This window comes from Piliocolobus tephrosceles, chromosome 20, assembly GCF_002776525.5.
Source record: "Piliocolobus tephrosceles isolate RC106 chromosome 20, ASM277652v3, whole genome shotgun sequence".
NCBI lineage: Eukaryota > Metazoa > Chordata > Mammalia > Primates > Cercopithecidae > Piliocolobus > Piliocolobus tephrosceles.
Genome location: NC_045453.1, coordinates 17,847,058 through 17,861,602, shown reverse-complemented (window position 1 = coordinate 17,861,602; position 14,545 = coordinate 17,847,058). Strand labels below are relative to the sequence as shown.

The following is a 14,545-nucleotide window of genomic DNA, read 5'->3' as shown; positions in this document are numbered from 1 at the left end:
AGTCACCCCTCCCAATGGTCTTTCATTCCATTCAAGAGTAAAAGTTAAAGTCCTTTTTATTACATAAAAAGCCCTACATTATCTCGCTCTCCATTATATCTCTGATATCATTTCCTGCTGCACATCCTATTGATGCCATTCCAAAACATACTGTTTCTTTGTTGTTCTGTAAACACACTTGCCAAGTCTCTGCCTCAGGATCTTTGAATCTGCTATTCCTGCTGCCTAAAAATCTCTCCTCTGGATATTCACATAGTTCACATTCTCATCTTCTTACCAGTGAGAACTTCCTTGACTACTCTATTTTTAAAAAACTACACACAACACACACACACACACACACACACACTCTCTCTCTCTCTCTCTCTCTCTCCCCCCCCCACCAACCTCCCTTTTGCTTTATATTTTTTACAATACTTGCTACCATTTGACACACTAAATACTTATTTTCCTTCGCCTAGAATGAAACCTCCATGAGAGATGTGTTTTTGGCTGTTCTGTTAATGACTACATCCCTAGAATAGTGTCAAACACATGACATTCAAAAACAACAACAACAACAACAACACTGGATAAGTAAATGAACAAACCAGGTAATAAAACAAATGAACCTGGGTTCTATCATGGGTTCAGTAACTAATCAGTTAATTTGCCTCAGATGAGTTATTCTGGTCCTCAAAGGATCCCTACCATTAGTCGTATAAACTGTAACATTCCCACCATTTTATAAAAGTAGAAATTAAGTTATGGAAGAATGGCATCATTTCCTCTAGGTCAGTCAGTAGTATAGTGGAAAGCCAGAACTAGACAGGTCTATCAGAGTCTAAGCTCTTTTATAAACAACAGAATTATGTTATGACAGATGAGGATCAAACTTCAGAATTTAAGAATGTAAAAATAAAAAGTTCCTGAAGAGAAAAATCTTTACTAGTAAGAGTCAAGAAGAAAATGCAGACTCCTTAGCTTACTTTTTCCTAAAATTTTTATTGCTCTACTCCTTAAATTCCTATGAACATTAATAAGTGTCTATGGTTGAGGGAAAATGTTCTACAGTAGAGAAAGGAAAACACATCCAGTTTTTCATATGAAACTGGAATAATTATACATTCATCCTCTGAAAAAACTGAGAATAATCCTTTCAGCAGGGTTAAAATTAGGAGAATAGTTAGCAAAACAACAAGGACACCACAAAACAGCGTCAATGACCCTCCAATCTAATTCTTAAATATAAAATCAAAACCCCAAATAAACTATTAAAGACAGTTGCAATTTCATTTGATGACTGAATACTTCTCTCACCATGAACAATTTCAAACTGGACAAAAAGAAAAAGTGAATATGGATTTTGAAAGCAAAAAAGATGCCACTAATCAGGGACCAGAGAACGGCTCAAACATCAATCAAAACGTCCTTCAGCTCAGGAGACACTGTCAGGGATGGTTTAGGAGACTCAAAATGCATAAGAAAATGCTTGGGCACTTTCAGTGAAATGACATAATTGAATGTGTGCTATTTCAAATAACTTCGCCCGAAGACATAACCATTTACTTCCAACACTACTTACAAACTCGTAGTCTCCATCTTGTGGTATTTTCCAATCTGAAGAATTTTTCAGTGGACCAGGTACACTCTTGCCAAAGCTATTGATCTGGTTTTCCTTTTCTTTTTGTTCAAAATATTCAAGAAAAGATGGTTTTGCAGGCTGCATGGTCTCATCCCTTCCTGAAAACCAAGAAAAAATGAAAAATGAAAAGAAACGCTCTAAAATTTTAGATAAGTTTAATAAATAGACCTGTCTCCAGATGGGCTACAATCTCTGGATCAGTGGATATTTCGGTTAGATAAAGGACTCCTTCAAAAATCTAGTGAAACTAGAGAAAAATGCACAAATACTTGCTCAAAAAATTCTCATGGAATTTCAGAGGAGTTAAGATTTCCCCTAAAATACATTCATAAATTTCCCTGGGGTCCCTTTTTCTAGATGGAAAGATTTGGGTGATGCAATAATTCTGATAATCTGCAAATAATACATTTGGAGTCTCCTATAGCAAACAGCCCCTATAATATTTAGAATGAAACAGAAGCAACCAAAAATATTTATTTAGCATCTATCATATACAATATTCTCTACAGGCACTTAAGTAGGAAGAGGGGATGATACAGTAAGGTGACTTTCTTTGATAATCTCACAATCTAACTGGAATAATGAGAAAAATATACACGAAAAAGAAAACATAAATAAATCACAATTAATTCACTCTGAAATATTATGTAACTTTAAAAATACTATTTACATACGGCTTACAATAAACTTAAGGGAAAAAATAGGATACAGTATTATATATACAGTAAGATTTTGACTCTATAAAATCATATACAGGAGAAAAAAAAAAAACTAGGGGAAAATACCCAAAATGTTAACAGGATTTATCTCTGGTAGCAGCACTATTGGTGATTTTATTTACTTCTTATGAACATTTTTTAAAGAAGATAGTATTGAACAGGTATTAAATAAATAGAACTGATTACAAGAATTATATGTGCCCAGTTCTTGCAGGCTGTGTGGTCAGGGAAGACTGGTAGAAGGCGACTTAGACTGGGCCTCAAATCATCCTGGAGAAAAGCATCAGCAGTTATACAGCAGCAGTAACCATTAAGACAGCAGAATACAGCAGCTATTAGTTACCAGTAACAAGAGCAGAAAGAATAATTTTACCTGGCATGATTTAAAAATCAAGCTAGCTGAATGTACCTGTTTCAAAGGTTGAAGTATCTTTGTGCCTGTGATTAGTATTCTAATATAGGGAGATACAGGAAGTAGTTTTCATTGCTTTCCATGAACATAGGAGTTTATATGGCCCTTTCCTACAGTAAACAGGAAAAACAACCAGAAGGTTCAGCACCTTAAGAAGTAGATAAGAAGGTATCTAGAAGATAAAGAACAGCAAGTGTTTCTCTCCAGGCACCCTTGGTCTATGCAATCTTACTTATTTCATGACACTTCCTAGTCCAGTTTCAGGCCAGCCACCCTACCTCTCAGAACAGTTGTTATTTTTCTCACTATCACCATTGCTAAGATCAACAGCAGCCAATCCCATATCTGCCCACATCTACACACTGCCAATGGTTTCCTACTACACTGTTTTCTCCTCACTAATTAAGAATTAAATACATTATTCGCTAGGACCAATCAGCAAATATACAGTGTTTTGTTTTGTGTGCTCTAGGTATGATGTTAGGTACTTTTCATGCTTGTTTTCATTTTTAAATTAAATTTAAGGTCCTACTTCATAATATAGTTCTGCAGGAACTACAACAAAATAAAACTTGTAAAAATGGTGGTGTATTGGATTTGCCAATGAGTCGGGAAACTATGTTCTTTTGCTCAGTCCCCTCCTCTCAGACCACCAAAGGAGAAGACTGGCTCAGAGACAACTCTGCAGCAATCTTACACATAATCCTACACATTAAAAAAAAAAAATTAAAAAAAAAAACTATTCAGAGAACCCCCTAAAGTCAAGCAACTTCAAAAGTGCTGCAAACTGCTGGCATATATAATACACAGCAAACTTTTATACAAAATATCTCAACCCACTGAACAGAATAGAAAGCTCAAAAACAAAATAAAAAGTCCAAATGGCTATCCAAATAATGGGACAGCTATTTGAGAAAAGATTAAATTGAATCTATATCTCATACCTTAAGCCTGGAAAACTCCAAATGGATAAGAAATCTAATTGCAAAAAATGGAAATCTTTAATACTGAAACAAAACGTGTGAATGCATTTAAAATCTGGTATGGAAAAGGCTTTCCAACTATGATATAAATCCAGATATAATTTTAAAAATGGGTAAAAACCTTTTATGTGAAGAAAACACCACAAATTTTAAAAAATTAATAATCACACACACAAACCTTATAAGCCAAGACAGAAGACAAATGACAAACAAACACCATTAAAATGTTTTAAAGAATTTTCTTTTTATTTAAAGAAAATTTTAGCCAGGCGTAGTGGCTCACGCCTGTAATCCCAACACTTTGGGAAGCCGAGGAGGATCACCTGAGATCAGGAATTCAAGACCAGCCTGGCCAACATGGTGAAACCCCACCTCTACTAAAAATACAAAAATTAGCTGGGCTTGGTGGCAGGAGCCTATAATCCCAGCAACTTGGAAGGCTGAGGCGGGAGCATCACTTGAACCCAGGAGGTGGAGGTTGCAGTGAGCCAAGATCGTGCCATTGCACTACAGCCTGGGCAATAGAGTAAGATTCCACCTCAAAAAAAAAAAAAAAGGAAAAAAGAAAGAAAGAAAATTTTAAGAATTATTTATATGTTAGGGAGACAAGCTCCCAAGAACTTCTTAAATCAAGGGAAAGACAACAGAAGAAAAGAAGAAAACTAGACTAAAGACTTGAAAAGACAATAAACACACAAAGATATCCAATGGGTCCCTAAACATGAAAAAATTGCTGAGGTTCACTCATAATAGGAGAAATTCAAATTAAAACTACATAGAGGGACCATTTCTTACATTTCAGACTGGCAAAGCTTCAAAAGCTTGAAAACACACTATCTGTTGGCAAGGCTGTGGGGGCACAGGCACTCACACATTGCTGACCTGGAATACAAAATGGCATAATCCCTGTGAAGGGGATCTGACACTATCTAAATATCAAAATGTGAAATTGGGAAAGGCACAGCAACTTGCTGCGTTGTATCTGAACTGAGGTATTATGACCTCATGATTAAAAAAAAAAAAAAAAAAAAGGCCTTTCTGAGCTTTCTTCATCAAAAGGCGTTGGAGCAATGACACTCCAGTACAAATAAGTATGTGTCAGTGGCTCAAATATTGGTTTCCAAATACCATTTCCTGCTAAAAGAAACTAGAATTACTTAAGAAAAACAGTTGATTCCAATCTAAGGCAGGAAAATTACAAAATGGACCTGAATCTGAAATATTTTTTGTGCCAAAAAAAAAAAAAAAAAGGCAAGCAAGTACTCAAAAACTGATGGGGACATATCAAAAGGATACAGGAGCCACCTTGAAGGGCCCTCACTGGTAAATTTTGGGACACTCTGAGCATCAAAAAGAATGCACTCAATAAGAGATCAGAGCAATAATCTAAAAGTGAAGGAGGTTTCAGAGAGAAGGGAGAACTCTTCTTTAGAAAAATTACTATTTACGCTGGGCACAGTGGTTCACACCCTGTAACCCCAGCACTTTGGGAGGCCAAAAGAGGAGCATCCCTTGAGCTAAGGAATTTGAGACCAGCCTGGGCAACATGTTGAGACCTTGACTCTACTAAAAATAAAAAAAATTAGCCAGGTATGGTGGTACATGTCTGTAGTCCCAGTTACTTGGGAGGCTGGGAGGTCAAGTCTGCAGTGAGCCATGATCATGCAACTGCACTCCAGCCTGGGAGACAGAGTGAGACATGGTCTCAAGAAATAAAAAGGAAAAATCACTCTTTGACCACTTTATTGTGGTAACAAAACAGAGCATCTCCTTTGTAGGAAATACAAACAAAAGAGGATATCTTCTTTCTTAGGAAATACACACTTAAAATTTGAGAGTAAGCTGCATATATCACGCACCAATCTCTCTCTTTTCATTATTTCTGTCACTTATGTCTCTTTATCCATCCATCCATTCATCTTTATATATGCACAGATAAATGACTAAATTGAGTTTATCAATAAAAATGGTGACTTCTGGACAGAAATAACAGGTAATTTAAAACTTTTTCTCCAATGGAATTTACAAAAACCATAAGGGCATCATTCTTGTTTAAAAAGTATTATATCCGTCTGGGCGCGGTGGCTCACGCCTGTAATCCCAGCACTTTGGGAGGCCGAGGCGGGCAGATCACGAGGTCAGGAGATTGAGACCATCCTGGCTAACACGGTGAGAACCGGTCTCTACTAAAAATGCAAAAAATTAGCCGTGCGTGGCGGCGGGCGCCTGTAGTCCCAGCTACTCGGGAGGCTGAGGCAGGAGAATGGCGGGAACCTGGGAGGCGGAGCTTGCAGTGAGCGGAGATCGAGCCACTGCACTCCAGCCCGGGCGACTGAGCGAGACTCCGTCTCAAAAAAAAAAAAAAAAGTATTATAGCCAACAATATATTTCTATGGTTCTTCATTAATTCCTTTCAGTTGCAATACAGGTGGACTTAAGAAATTAAATCTTTAAGCCAAGGATGATGAAACACTAAAGATAACATTTCTGTGGACTAATTCTAAACCATGTCATAAAAATCAAAGAAATGTCTGTTAAGCGAGAATATAATCATTTGTCTAACTTCTGTCACTGTTCAGATGAAAAAGTGAGAACATCTGCCTTCCTCATATTTGAGTTCTTCTTTCTTACCAAACCACTTAAAAATTTCTAATTTTTGAAGTTAAAACACCAACTGTTCTTTGTCTCTTTCAACAATGAAAATCCACAAATAAGGAAGTCTATCTAAAATATATTTGCTTTTACCTTCTGATATCAATACCAGGGACCTGATTATACCTGACATTTACTAGAATTCAAATTTCCAAAAACTAAAGTGAAATAAAAAGAGAAGTTTTTTTATCTAATCTTAACATATTGAGATATAAGCTGCAAGTAAAATGCACATATGTATTAGAAATTTAATTATAGCAAAATGTTTAGTTAAAATGTTACATTTATCAGATTGCCAAAAAGCTAAAGTTGATTTTGGAGACAGAAGAATGGAAAAATCCCTCTCCTCAAGTTTTATGTTACGTATATTTTACCACAATTAAAAAAAAAAAAAAATGGAAAGTAAATCCCTATTCTGCAGTTCAAAGATTTAGATTCCAGTTCTGACTATATGATCTTGGTAAAACCACAGGTTCCCAATCTGCAAAAAGAAGACACAGGGCCAGATTATACCTAATGTTCCCTGAAGCTTTGAAAAGTTCCACGATTTTATGACTTGGCAGTAGCATATGAAAACATATTTATACTCAGTTATTAATAACTATTCAAAAGAAGAAGTTCTTATCTCCAGTAGGATTATGATACTGGATGCCTCTAATCTAAAACATGCTACAACTAGATGTGTACAGGCATAAAGCAAAGACCAAAATGAAAAATAGTTGAGACTCAAGAAATATTTTAGTGACAAGAATATCTCTGATTCTTTGGATTTTTTGTTGGTGGTGGTTTAACAGATGGAAGAGGTGACTTAAACTGTAATAAAGATGTCTAGAGATGCAGATGATAATAATATTTTATGGAACTAAAGTGAAAAATCAAATGAACTGACTGATAGGGGAAGCTATTTTAACTGGCAAGAAACAGCAGACATTCAAAAAGTTAGCTGATCCTTGTATTTAGTGATTCCAGAAATTAAATGCCTCCACCATAATGGTTCTTTCCTTATGTGTAAGAGTGCTTCACTGACATGTTAAGTTTATATGAAGAAGACAGCATTCCTATTGTGAATAACACTGTCATTAAATTGCAGCACCTGTCCTAAGTCTGAATTTATAGACTGATAATAACTCTCAGTAAACAGATTTGCATTCCTATCACAATTAGTATCTAAGATAAATTATCTTTTTAAATGGCCACAATTTCCTCCTGGTATCTTCATCCTCGCCTTATGCCCTCTCACAATGACTATGGGCCTGGTTATCTAACCTGCTTTGGTCTTTGAGACAACAGCAAATGCATAGCAAGAAGAGACTTAAAAATTCTTGTGTAGGCTAGGCATAGTGGCTCATGCTTGTAATCCCACCACTTTGGAGGCCAAGGTGGGAGGACTGCTTGAGCCCAGGAGTTCAAGACCAGCCTGGGCAACATAGCAAGACCTGGTCTCTACAAACAATATTTTTTTTAAAAAAATTAGCTGGGTGTGGTGGCATGCACCTGTGGTCTCAAATATTTGGGAGGTTGAGGCAGGAGGATCACCTGAGCCCAGGAGGTCAAGGCTGCAGTGAACTATGATCACACAACTGCACTCCAGCCTGGGTAACAGAGCAAGACCCTGTCTCAAAAAAAAAAAAAAAAAAAAAAAACAGTTTTGTACATTTTACCATAATATAAATAAACCTGAGCCTGCTAGATGGTGAAATACTACGTGGAGGCCCAAATCAGCCATCCCCAGCTGTTATGGCACCAGCTGACCACAGAGCAGAGCCAACCAGCTCAGACCAGAATTGCCTGCCTACCTGTGACCAACCTAACTCTAACTGCCAACCTACAGAATCATGAATCAAGTTAAATAAAATGGCTATTTTAAACCACTAAATTTTAGGGTGGTTTATAAAGCAGCAAAAGCTAACTGATACAGTTTCAGTATCTCTCTCTCTCACACATAAACATACACACACACACACACGCATAAACATACACCCCTAAATCTACAAAAACAGTTCTATTATTTGGAAACTTAGGTTGAAATTCAACACACATTCACTAAATACCTTCTAAATTTCAGGCTTTCTACTAGGTGCTTTTGCATAACAGTCTCATCCAAACTGCACATCCAAACTGCATGACCACCATATAAAGCAGAGGAGGAAAAGCCTTACACATCAATAGGCATCTACCAAGTGCCAGAAAATGTACTATATCACTTAATCCTCAAAGAGTCTTTTGAGAGATGTGTTATTATGCCCCTTTTACAAGTGAGAAATTTGCAGAAGATTTCTAAGCTAGTAACGGACAAGGATGGGATTTGAATGCCAAATGTCAGGTTTTAAGTTTAGTGAGCTACATCTCATATTGTACCGTCTCTAAAATCAAAATAAAGATTCTTGACATGTTAGGACTGCCATCAAACTAAGTGCAGAAAGAGTGGGGAAATGTAATTTTCCCAGTAACCTTACCTTTGAACTTTTCTTTCAGCACCCTTTAGCTAGATAGATGATCAAGTGTGCGGGACAGCAGCCTATCAGGTTGAAAAGCATAGAGAATCATTCCAAGCTGATGAAAGGCCATGCTGTCCCCCAGGGCTTCAGCTGGCTGGTGGATTTTTTTGTTTTAACTTGAGCTAGCGTATTTTTCCAGATGTATCCCAAGAAATAAAGATGTTCAGCTGAATGATAATACAAGAAACCTAAAGCCATAGAAAGAATGGACTGAAGAGAGAAATCAAGCTTTGAAAATAACCACATCTTGTTCTGATTCCTTTATCTGATGCAGGAAATGCATGAATTCATATACTAAGACTGGCCTATTTTTCTTTGTAAGCAGCGTTTGTCAAGCTACATGAACAATCTCTCTAAGCCTACAGACAAAGCAGTGAATTCATAAGCAACTGTATCTTCCATTTATTTTCCTTTGAAAAATGCTAGTAAAAGCAAAAGGAATCAACAACCCAAATGTCCATCAGCTGATGAACAGATAAACTAAATGCAGTGTATCCATACAGTGGAATACTATTCAGCAACAAAAAGAAATACTGATACATGCTATAACATGGATAAACCTTAAAAACATTACGCAAAATGAAAGAAGCCATTCTCAAAAGGCCACGTTGTATGATTCCATTTACATAAAATGTCCAAAATAGGCAAATCTATAGAGACAGAAAGTAGATTAATGGTTGCCTGGGGATGAGAGGAGAATGAGAATCGCTTCTCGGCCTTTTGGCTAAGATCAAGTGAGAGGAGAATGAGAAGTGACTGCTAAAAGGATTAGAGTTTTTTGAGGGGATGATAAAAATGTCTTGAATTCAATAGTGATTAAAGTTGCAACACCTTCTTAATATCCTAAAAAAACACTGAATTCTGTGCTTTAAAATGGCAAATTTTATGACATATAATTATATCTCAATTTAAAAATAGTGGCCAGGCATGGTGGCTCATGCCTGTAATCTCAGCACTTCAGGTGGCCAAGGCACGAGGATGGCTTGAGACCACGAGTTCAAGACTAGCCTGAGCAACATAGTGAGACCCTGTCTCTACAAAAAAAAAAAATTTTTTTTAATTAGCCGGGCATAGTGGTGCACACCTGTAGTCCCAACTACTCAGGAGGCTAATGCAGAAGGATCACCTGAGCCCAGTTAAAGACTGCAGTAAGCTATGATCCTGCCAATGCACTTCAGCCTGGGCAACAGACCAAGATCCTGTCTCCAAATTAAAAAAAAAAAAGTAGAACTTTAAAAATTAGATGTAGAACTTCAAAAATTAGATTGTGGTGATGGTTGCACAACTCTGTGAATAAACTAAAAACCATTAAACTGTACACTTTAAATGAGTAAACTATATGGTGTGTAAATTATACGTCAGTAACTCAATTTTTTTTAAGCAGCAAGACACCTTTCCTTTACTATTTGCTCTTATTTCTGGATTCATACGAAGTACAACATAATGCCTGGGTAGTCGTAACTGGGAAGAAGCTTGACCAAAGACTGAAGCCCACTGTTCCACTGGAATGACCATCTACTAGACCTTAAACTTCATGACCTTCAATTTTTGCAAACCTTCATTTTCCAGACTGTCACTAAGTAAACCACAATGGTCAATCTACTATTTCCTTAATTCCTACAATGACTCTTTTCTACTTAAATCATAATTAATTTTGTGCAAACCAGAGAATTGGGCAGAACCTGCCTTTTTTTCTCTGTTCCGTGCATGAATGTTGGCAGGAAAAAAAGAAAACAAAAAACAAAACAAAACAAAAAACTCTGGTACTCCTGCAAATCTTTTCCTCTGGCTTGGAATAATATGCCTTAATGTGCAATTCTTATCACAGGGTTTGTTTTTTTCTAACATTTGTTATGAGTGTGTGGTTTTGGGTTTTGTTTTTGTTACCAGGCACCTAAGTGCTTTACATGTATCAGCTCATTTAATTACACTGGTTACTATCCAAGTAACTGTGTATGGCCATAAATATTCCTTTGAATGTCCTTTGAAACCACTAAGAATTGTTGGAATCATAAGTTACAAGGTTCCCTGGAGCCCAGAATAACTCTTCCAGTTAAGCAGTTTTGGTAATTGCCTCTATATGAATTGACTTAATTTCTGGGCAATGGTGCTCTAGCTATTTTAATTCTGGTGAACTGAAATATATCAATTCAAAGAGATCTAAATCCAAAATTCAAAGGGTTACTAACTAGAGCAATAGTGGCAGCACATCTAAAAAGATTAAAAAAAGTTCACAGGTGAGAATGGTCCACATCTTGGTTCTTGCAAGAATTTCCTAATTGGTCTCATCTTTTACAGTCTTTTGAAACTCCATTTTATCACTTTCCTAGTCAAAGTGTCTTCAGATACCCTATTAACAAAAGAATCAGGTTCAAACTCCTTACTTTGGAATTCAAAGTCTTCCAAAATCCAGTCAACACCCACATCTGCTTCAGCCAACCTGAATACTGAAAACACATTTCTACCTTTCTGACTTTGCACCTGCAACATCCTTCCCCAGCCTTCCTGCATATCTGAGTCATTGCCTTCCTTTTCACAAATCCTTTAACGCTTTTCTGTACCACTTACCTAGCATTTGTCTTAGTATATCACTACCTTCATATGTAGAGGCCCTTTCTCCTAAGTTGCGTCATTATCAAATACTACTATTTGAAGCGTCTAGAGTAATGCTCTATACACATAAGAAATTAGAACAATTAGAACAGTACACATGCCATAAGTAATACATAATGATAATGACAAATGTCATTTAATATATAAGTTACTGAGAGCAGTGAATGCCTCATTTGGTTTTCATAGTCTACACATTAATGACACATAGTGACTATCTAATAAATGCTTCCTGGTTGGCATTAAATACTCATTTTTAACAATAGCTGATTCCAAATTGATATTTCTACAGCATAAACATTTGAAAAGAATCATCTGCTTTTTCTTTATAGATCCACTTAAATTGATATTTAAAAATGTATCTCCATTTTCTTGCTGAATAAAAGAAGGTCAGAATAGCAAGCTTAGAGCACCAGAGAAATAATATATTCCATTAACTGATGAAGAAAGATTTATCTGCCTCTTAGGCTTAAGGATCAAAGTATATCTTTTGTGATTCACTTTCCTTTGCTCTTCATTACCATTATGCTACTGCCCTCTCTTGAAAAATGTATTTCCCCCATGGCTGTTCTTGGCTCTCCTTTTACCAATATAACTATACTAGAGTAGCTATCTTTCAAAACATATAGGCCTTGAGCCCTTCACCCAAGTTACACTGAGATCTGGTACTTTCATATCCTAAATGTGGTCTGGCAGGGTGTTCTGAATGAATTTTCAGGCACCAGGAGTCTGTGCTTTTTGGCTCATTCCAAAAGAATCAAGAATGCTAATGGTTTCCAAAGATAAAAGTGGGCCCAACATCTGGATACAATAAGAAAAACTGCACAAACAATTAGGATTTAGTCTCCACTCTGGCAGGACAACCTTGAATTATTTTTGAAACTGTGAGAAAAACCTAAGTACCAAGATGTCTGCTCTTCTATTGTAAATCTCACCCACGAGGGAGCTACTGATAAAATGCACAGTGAACCACAGCAGTTATCTTTTGGGGGTGGAAAAAAATCCAGTCGGTAATAAATGCCACTGTATTAAGATAAGAGGCTGAAACTTTACAAAAGAAGGCTCATGTGTATCTAAAGTCTGGCCCTCTTAAAAATCTGTCATCTTGTATTCTGAGCTATTTAACAGATTCTCAAAACATGTATCATCTTATTGCCAAGGAATTTAAAATACATGGACACAGACACACACACCTCCACACACAGAGCCTCCTTCTCTCTTCTCCGCACAATGGTAAAATGCTACTGAAACTGACAAGTGACCTTCCCTTAGCTCAACCATGTTCATGAAGCCAGCACTCAGGCATTCTTGGGGTGGCACTTACAAAGCACCATTAATACCAAGAGTAAAAACTAAAAGCATAACTATCAAGAGAAAAGGAATTAGGAAGAAGAAAAGTAGCGCTGGTTGAAGAAATGTTTAGGTCCTATGAAAAAAACAGTCATACATTAAAAGACTTATTATAATACCTACAATTTTTGAGCATTTACACACTAAATATTTTACACATACAATCTCATATCATCTTGACAAAACTACAAAATAGGAACTTCGGTGCCCCATTTTTTCAGACCAGGAAACTGGGGTTCAAAAAAGAAAGAACTTGACCAAGGTGACATAGTCTGTAAGACCCTCAGCGAAGTAGCAAGTCAAAGACTCTGATGCTATAAATCAATGTTCACTCCACTACTCCTTTGTCCTTCTCTTGCCCTTACTCAGAGATAGGGTTCCAACAAAATCAAATGTTTTCAGCTTTAGTTTTGGGGTGCACAACTGCACTAACGCTGTCTGAAACTCTCATATGATGCTGACTGTGAGTGGCAAGCATACACCAACACAGTCCTCTGATGATAGATGTTTAAATCCAGAAGGGATCAGACGTTGGACAGTAAGGCTACTGTGGTAAAAGAAGTGTTAAAATACTTGCAGTACTTTATGTCCTAATTACTGTACTTGTAAATGCCACAATCTGAGTCAGAGAGAATAAGACAGATAACACACAAGGGAGACAATGTTCTAACAACCCCTTTCAAACAGAAGATGGAAAGCAAATAGGCTCTGAGTCAAGAATTTCTATCTTATGCAGCTCTGAAATCAGTATCTGAAGTTTGGTGTTGAAGTAAAATCATCTTGACAACAGCCTAGCCTTTCACCTGATTTCAACATGAGGAAACTCACAGCAACAATAGGTGCCTTCATGAAACTTAGGACATTCTGAGGAACTATAAACACATAATGTTTTTACCACATAATACTATCTCAGTAATTTAACTGACACATGTTTCTGAGTTGCCCTAACTTAATTATGTCATTATGCTTGAAAATTCTATTTCAAAGAGACTAATGTGGCTGTTGCTCCAGGAGAAAAATTAGAATCTTATGCACTAAGCACAAGTTTTAAAGAGGAATCATCACCTCACACCCTTCAATTCACTGAATCTATCCGAAGGCTTGGTCAGGAGAAACATTCTTTCAATTAGTAGTCCAAGTTCTGCCTCCCATTGACCTATTAAGCCTGGAGATGAGGAGGGGTGATCAGGGCTATGCATCTCTTGGGAATGTGGTAAGGACAAGAAAACCATGACATTATCGCCAATGAATCCTGAGAGGAAGAACCGCCGCATGTCAAATCTTTAGTGGATGAGTACATGTTATTACAAGCGGCCATCCTTTGGCTTGTCATTTCCTCACAAGGGGCAAAAGCATTTAACTGCTAAACTACAAATCTGTGCAAATCAAGCTACTTCAGTTGCTCCAAAATGTTTTTGTTATCTCTGCCTCTAAAAAAAAATTTTTTTTTTTGCTCTCAAACATATAATTGACTTTTTAAATATTTAATAACGTTGTGAAAGCTTGGATTCTTTCTACGTCAAGTATAAAATTAATCCTTTTCATTTTGTTTTATTTTATTTTATTTTGAGACAGGGTCTTGCTCTGTCACCCAGGCTGGAGTGCAGTGGTACGATCTTGGCTCACTGCAACCTCCACTTCCCGGGTTCAAACAATTCTCCTGCCTCAGCTTCCTTAGTAGCTGGGATTACAGGCAC

At 36.8% G+C, this 14,545-nt stretch overlaps 1 protein-coding gene across 1 annotated transcript in view; it reads right to left on the bottom strand.

Annotated features, from left to right (window-relative positions):
• The window catches only part of STK4 (serine/threonine kinase 4), a 106,956-nt gene that overhangs the window by 51,923 nt on the left and 40,488 nt on the right, over nt 1–14,545 (bottom strand). The window contains exon 10 of the mRNA XM_023228012.3: nt 1,565–1,722. Within this exon, the coding sequence (XP_023083780.1) occupies nt 1,565–1,722 (158 nt within the window). The remainder of the gene's footprint in view (nt 1–1,564; nt 1,723–14,545) is intronic.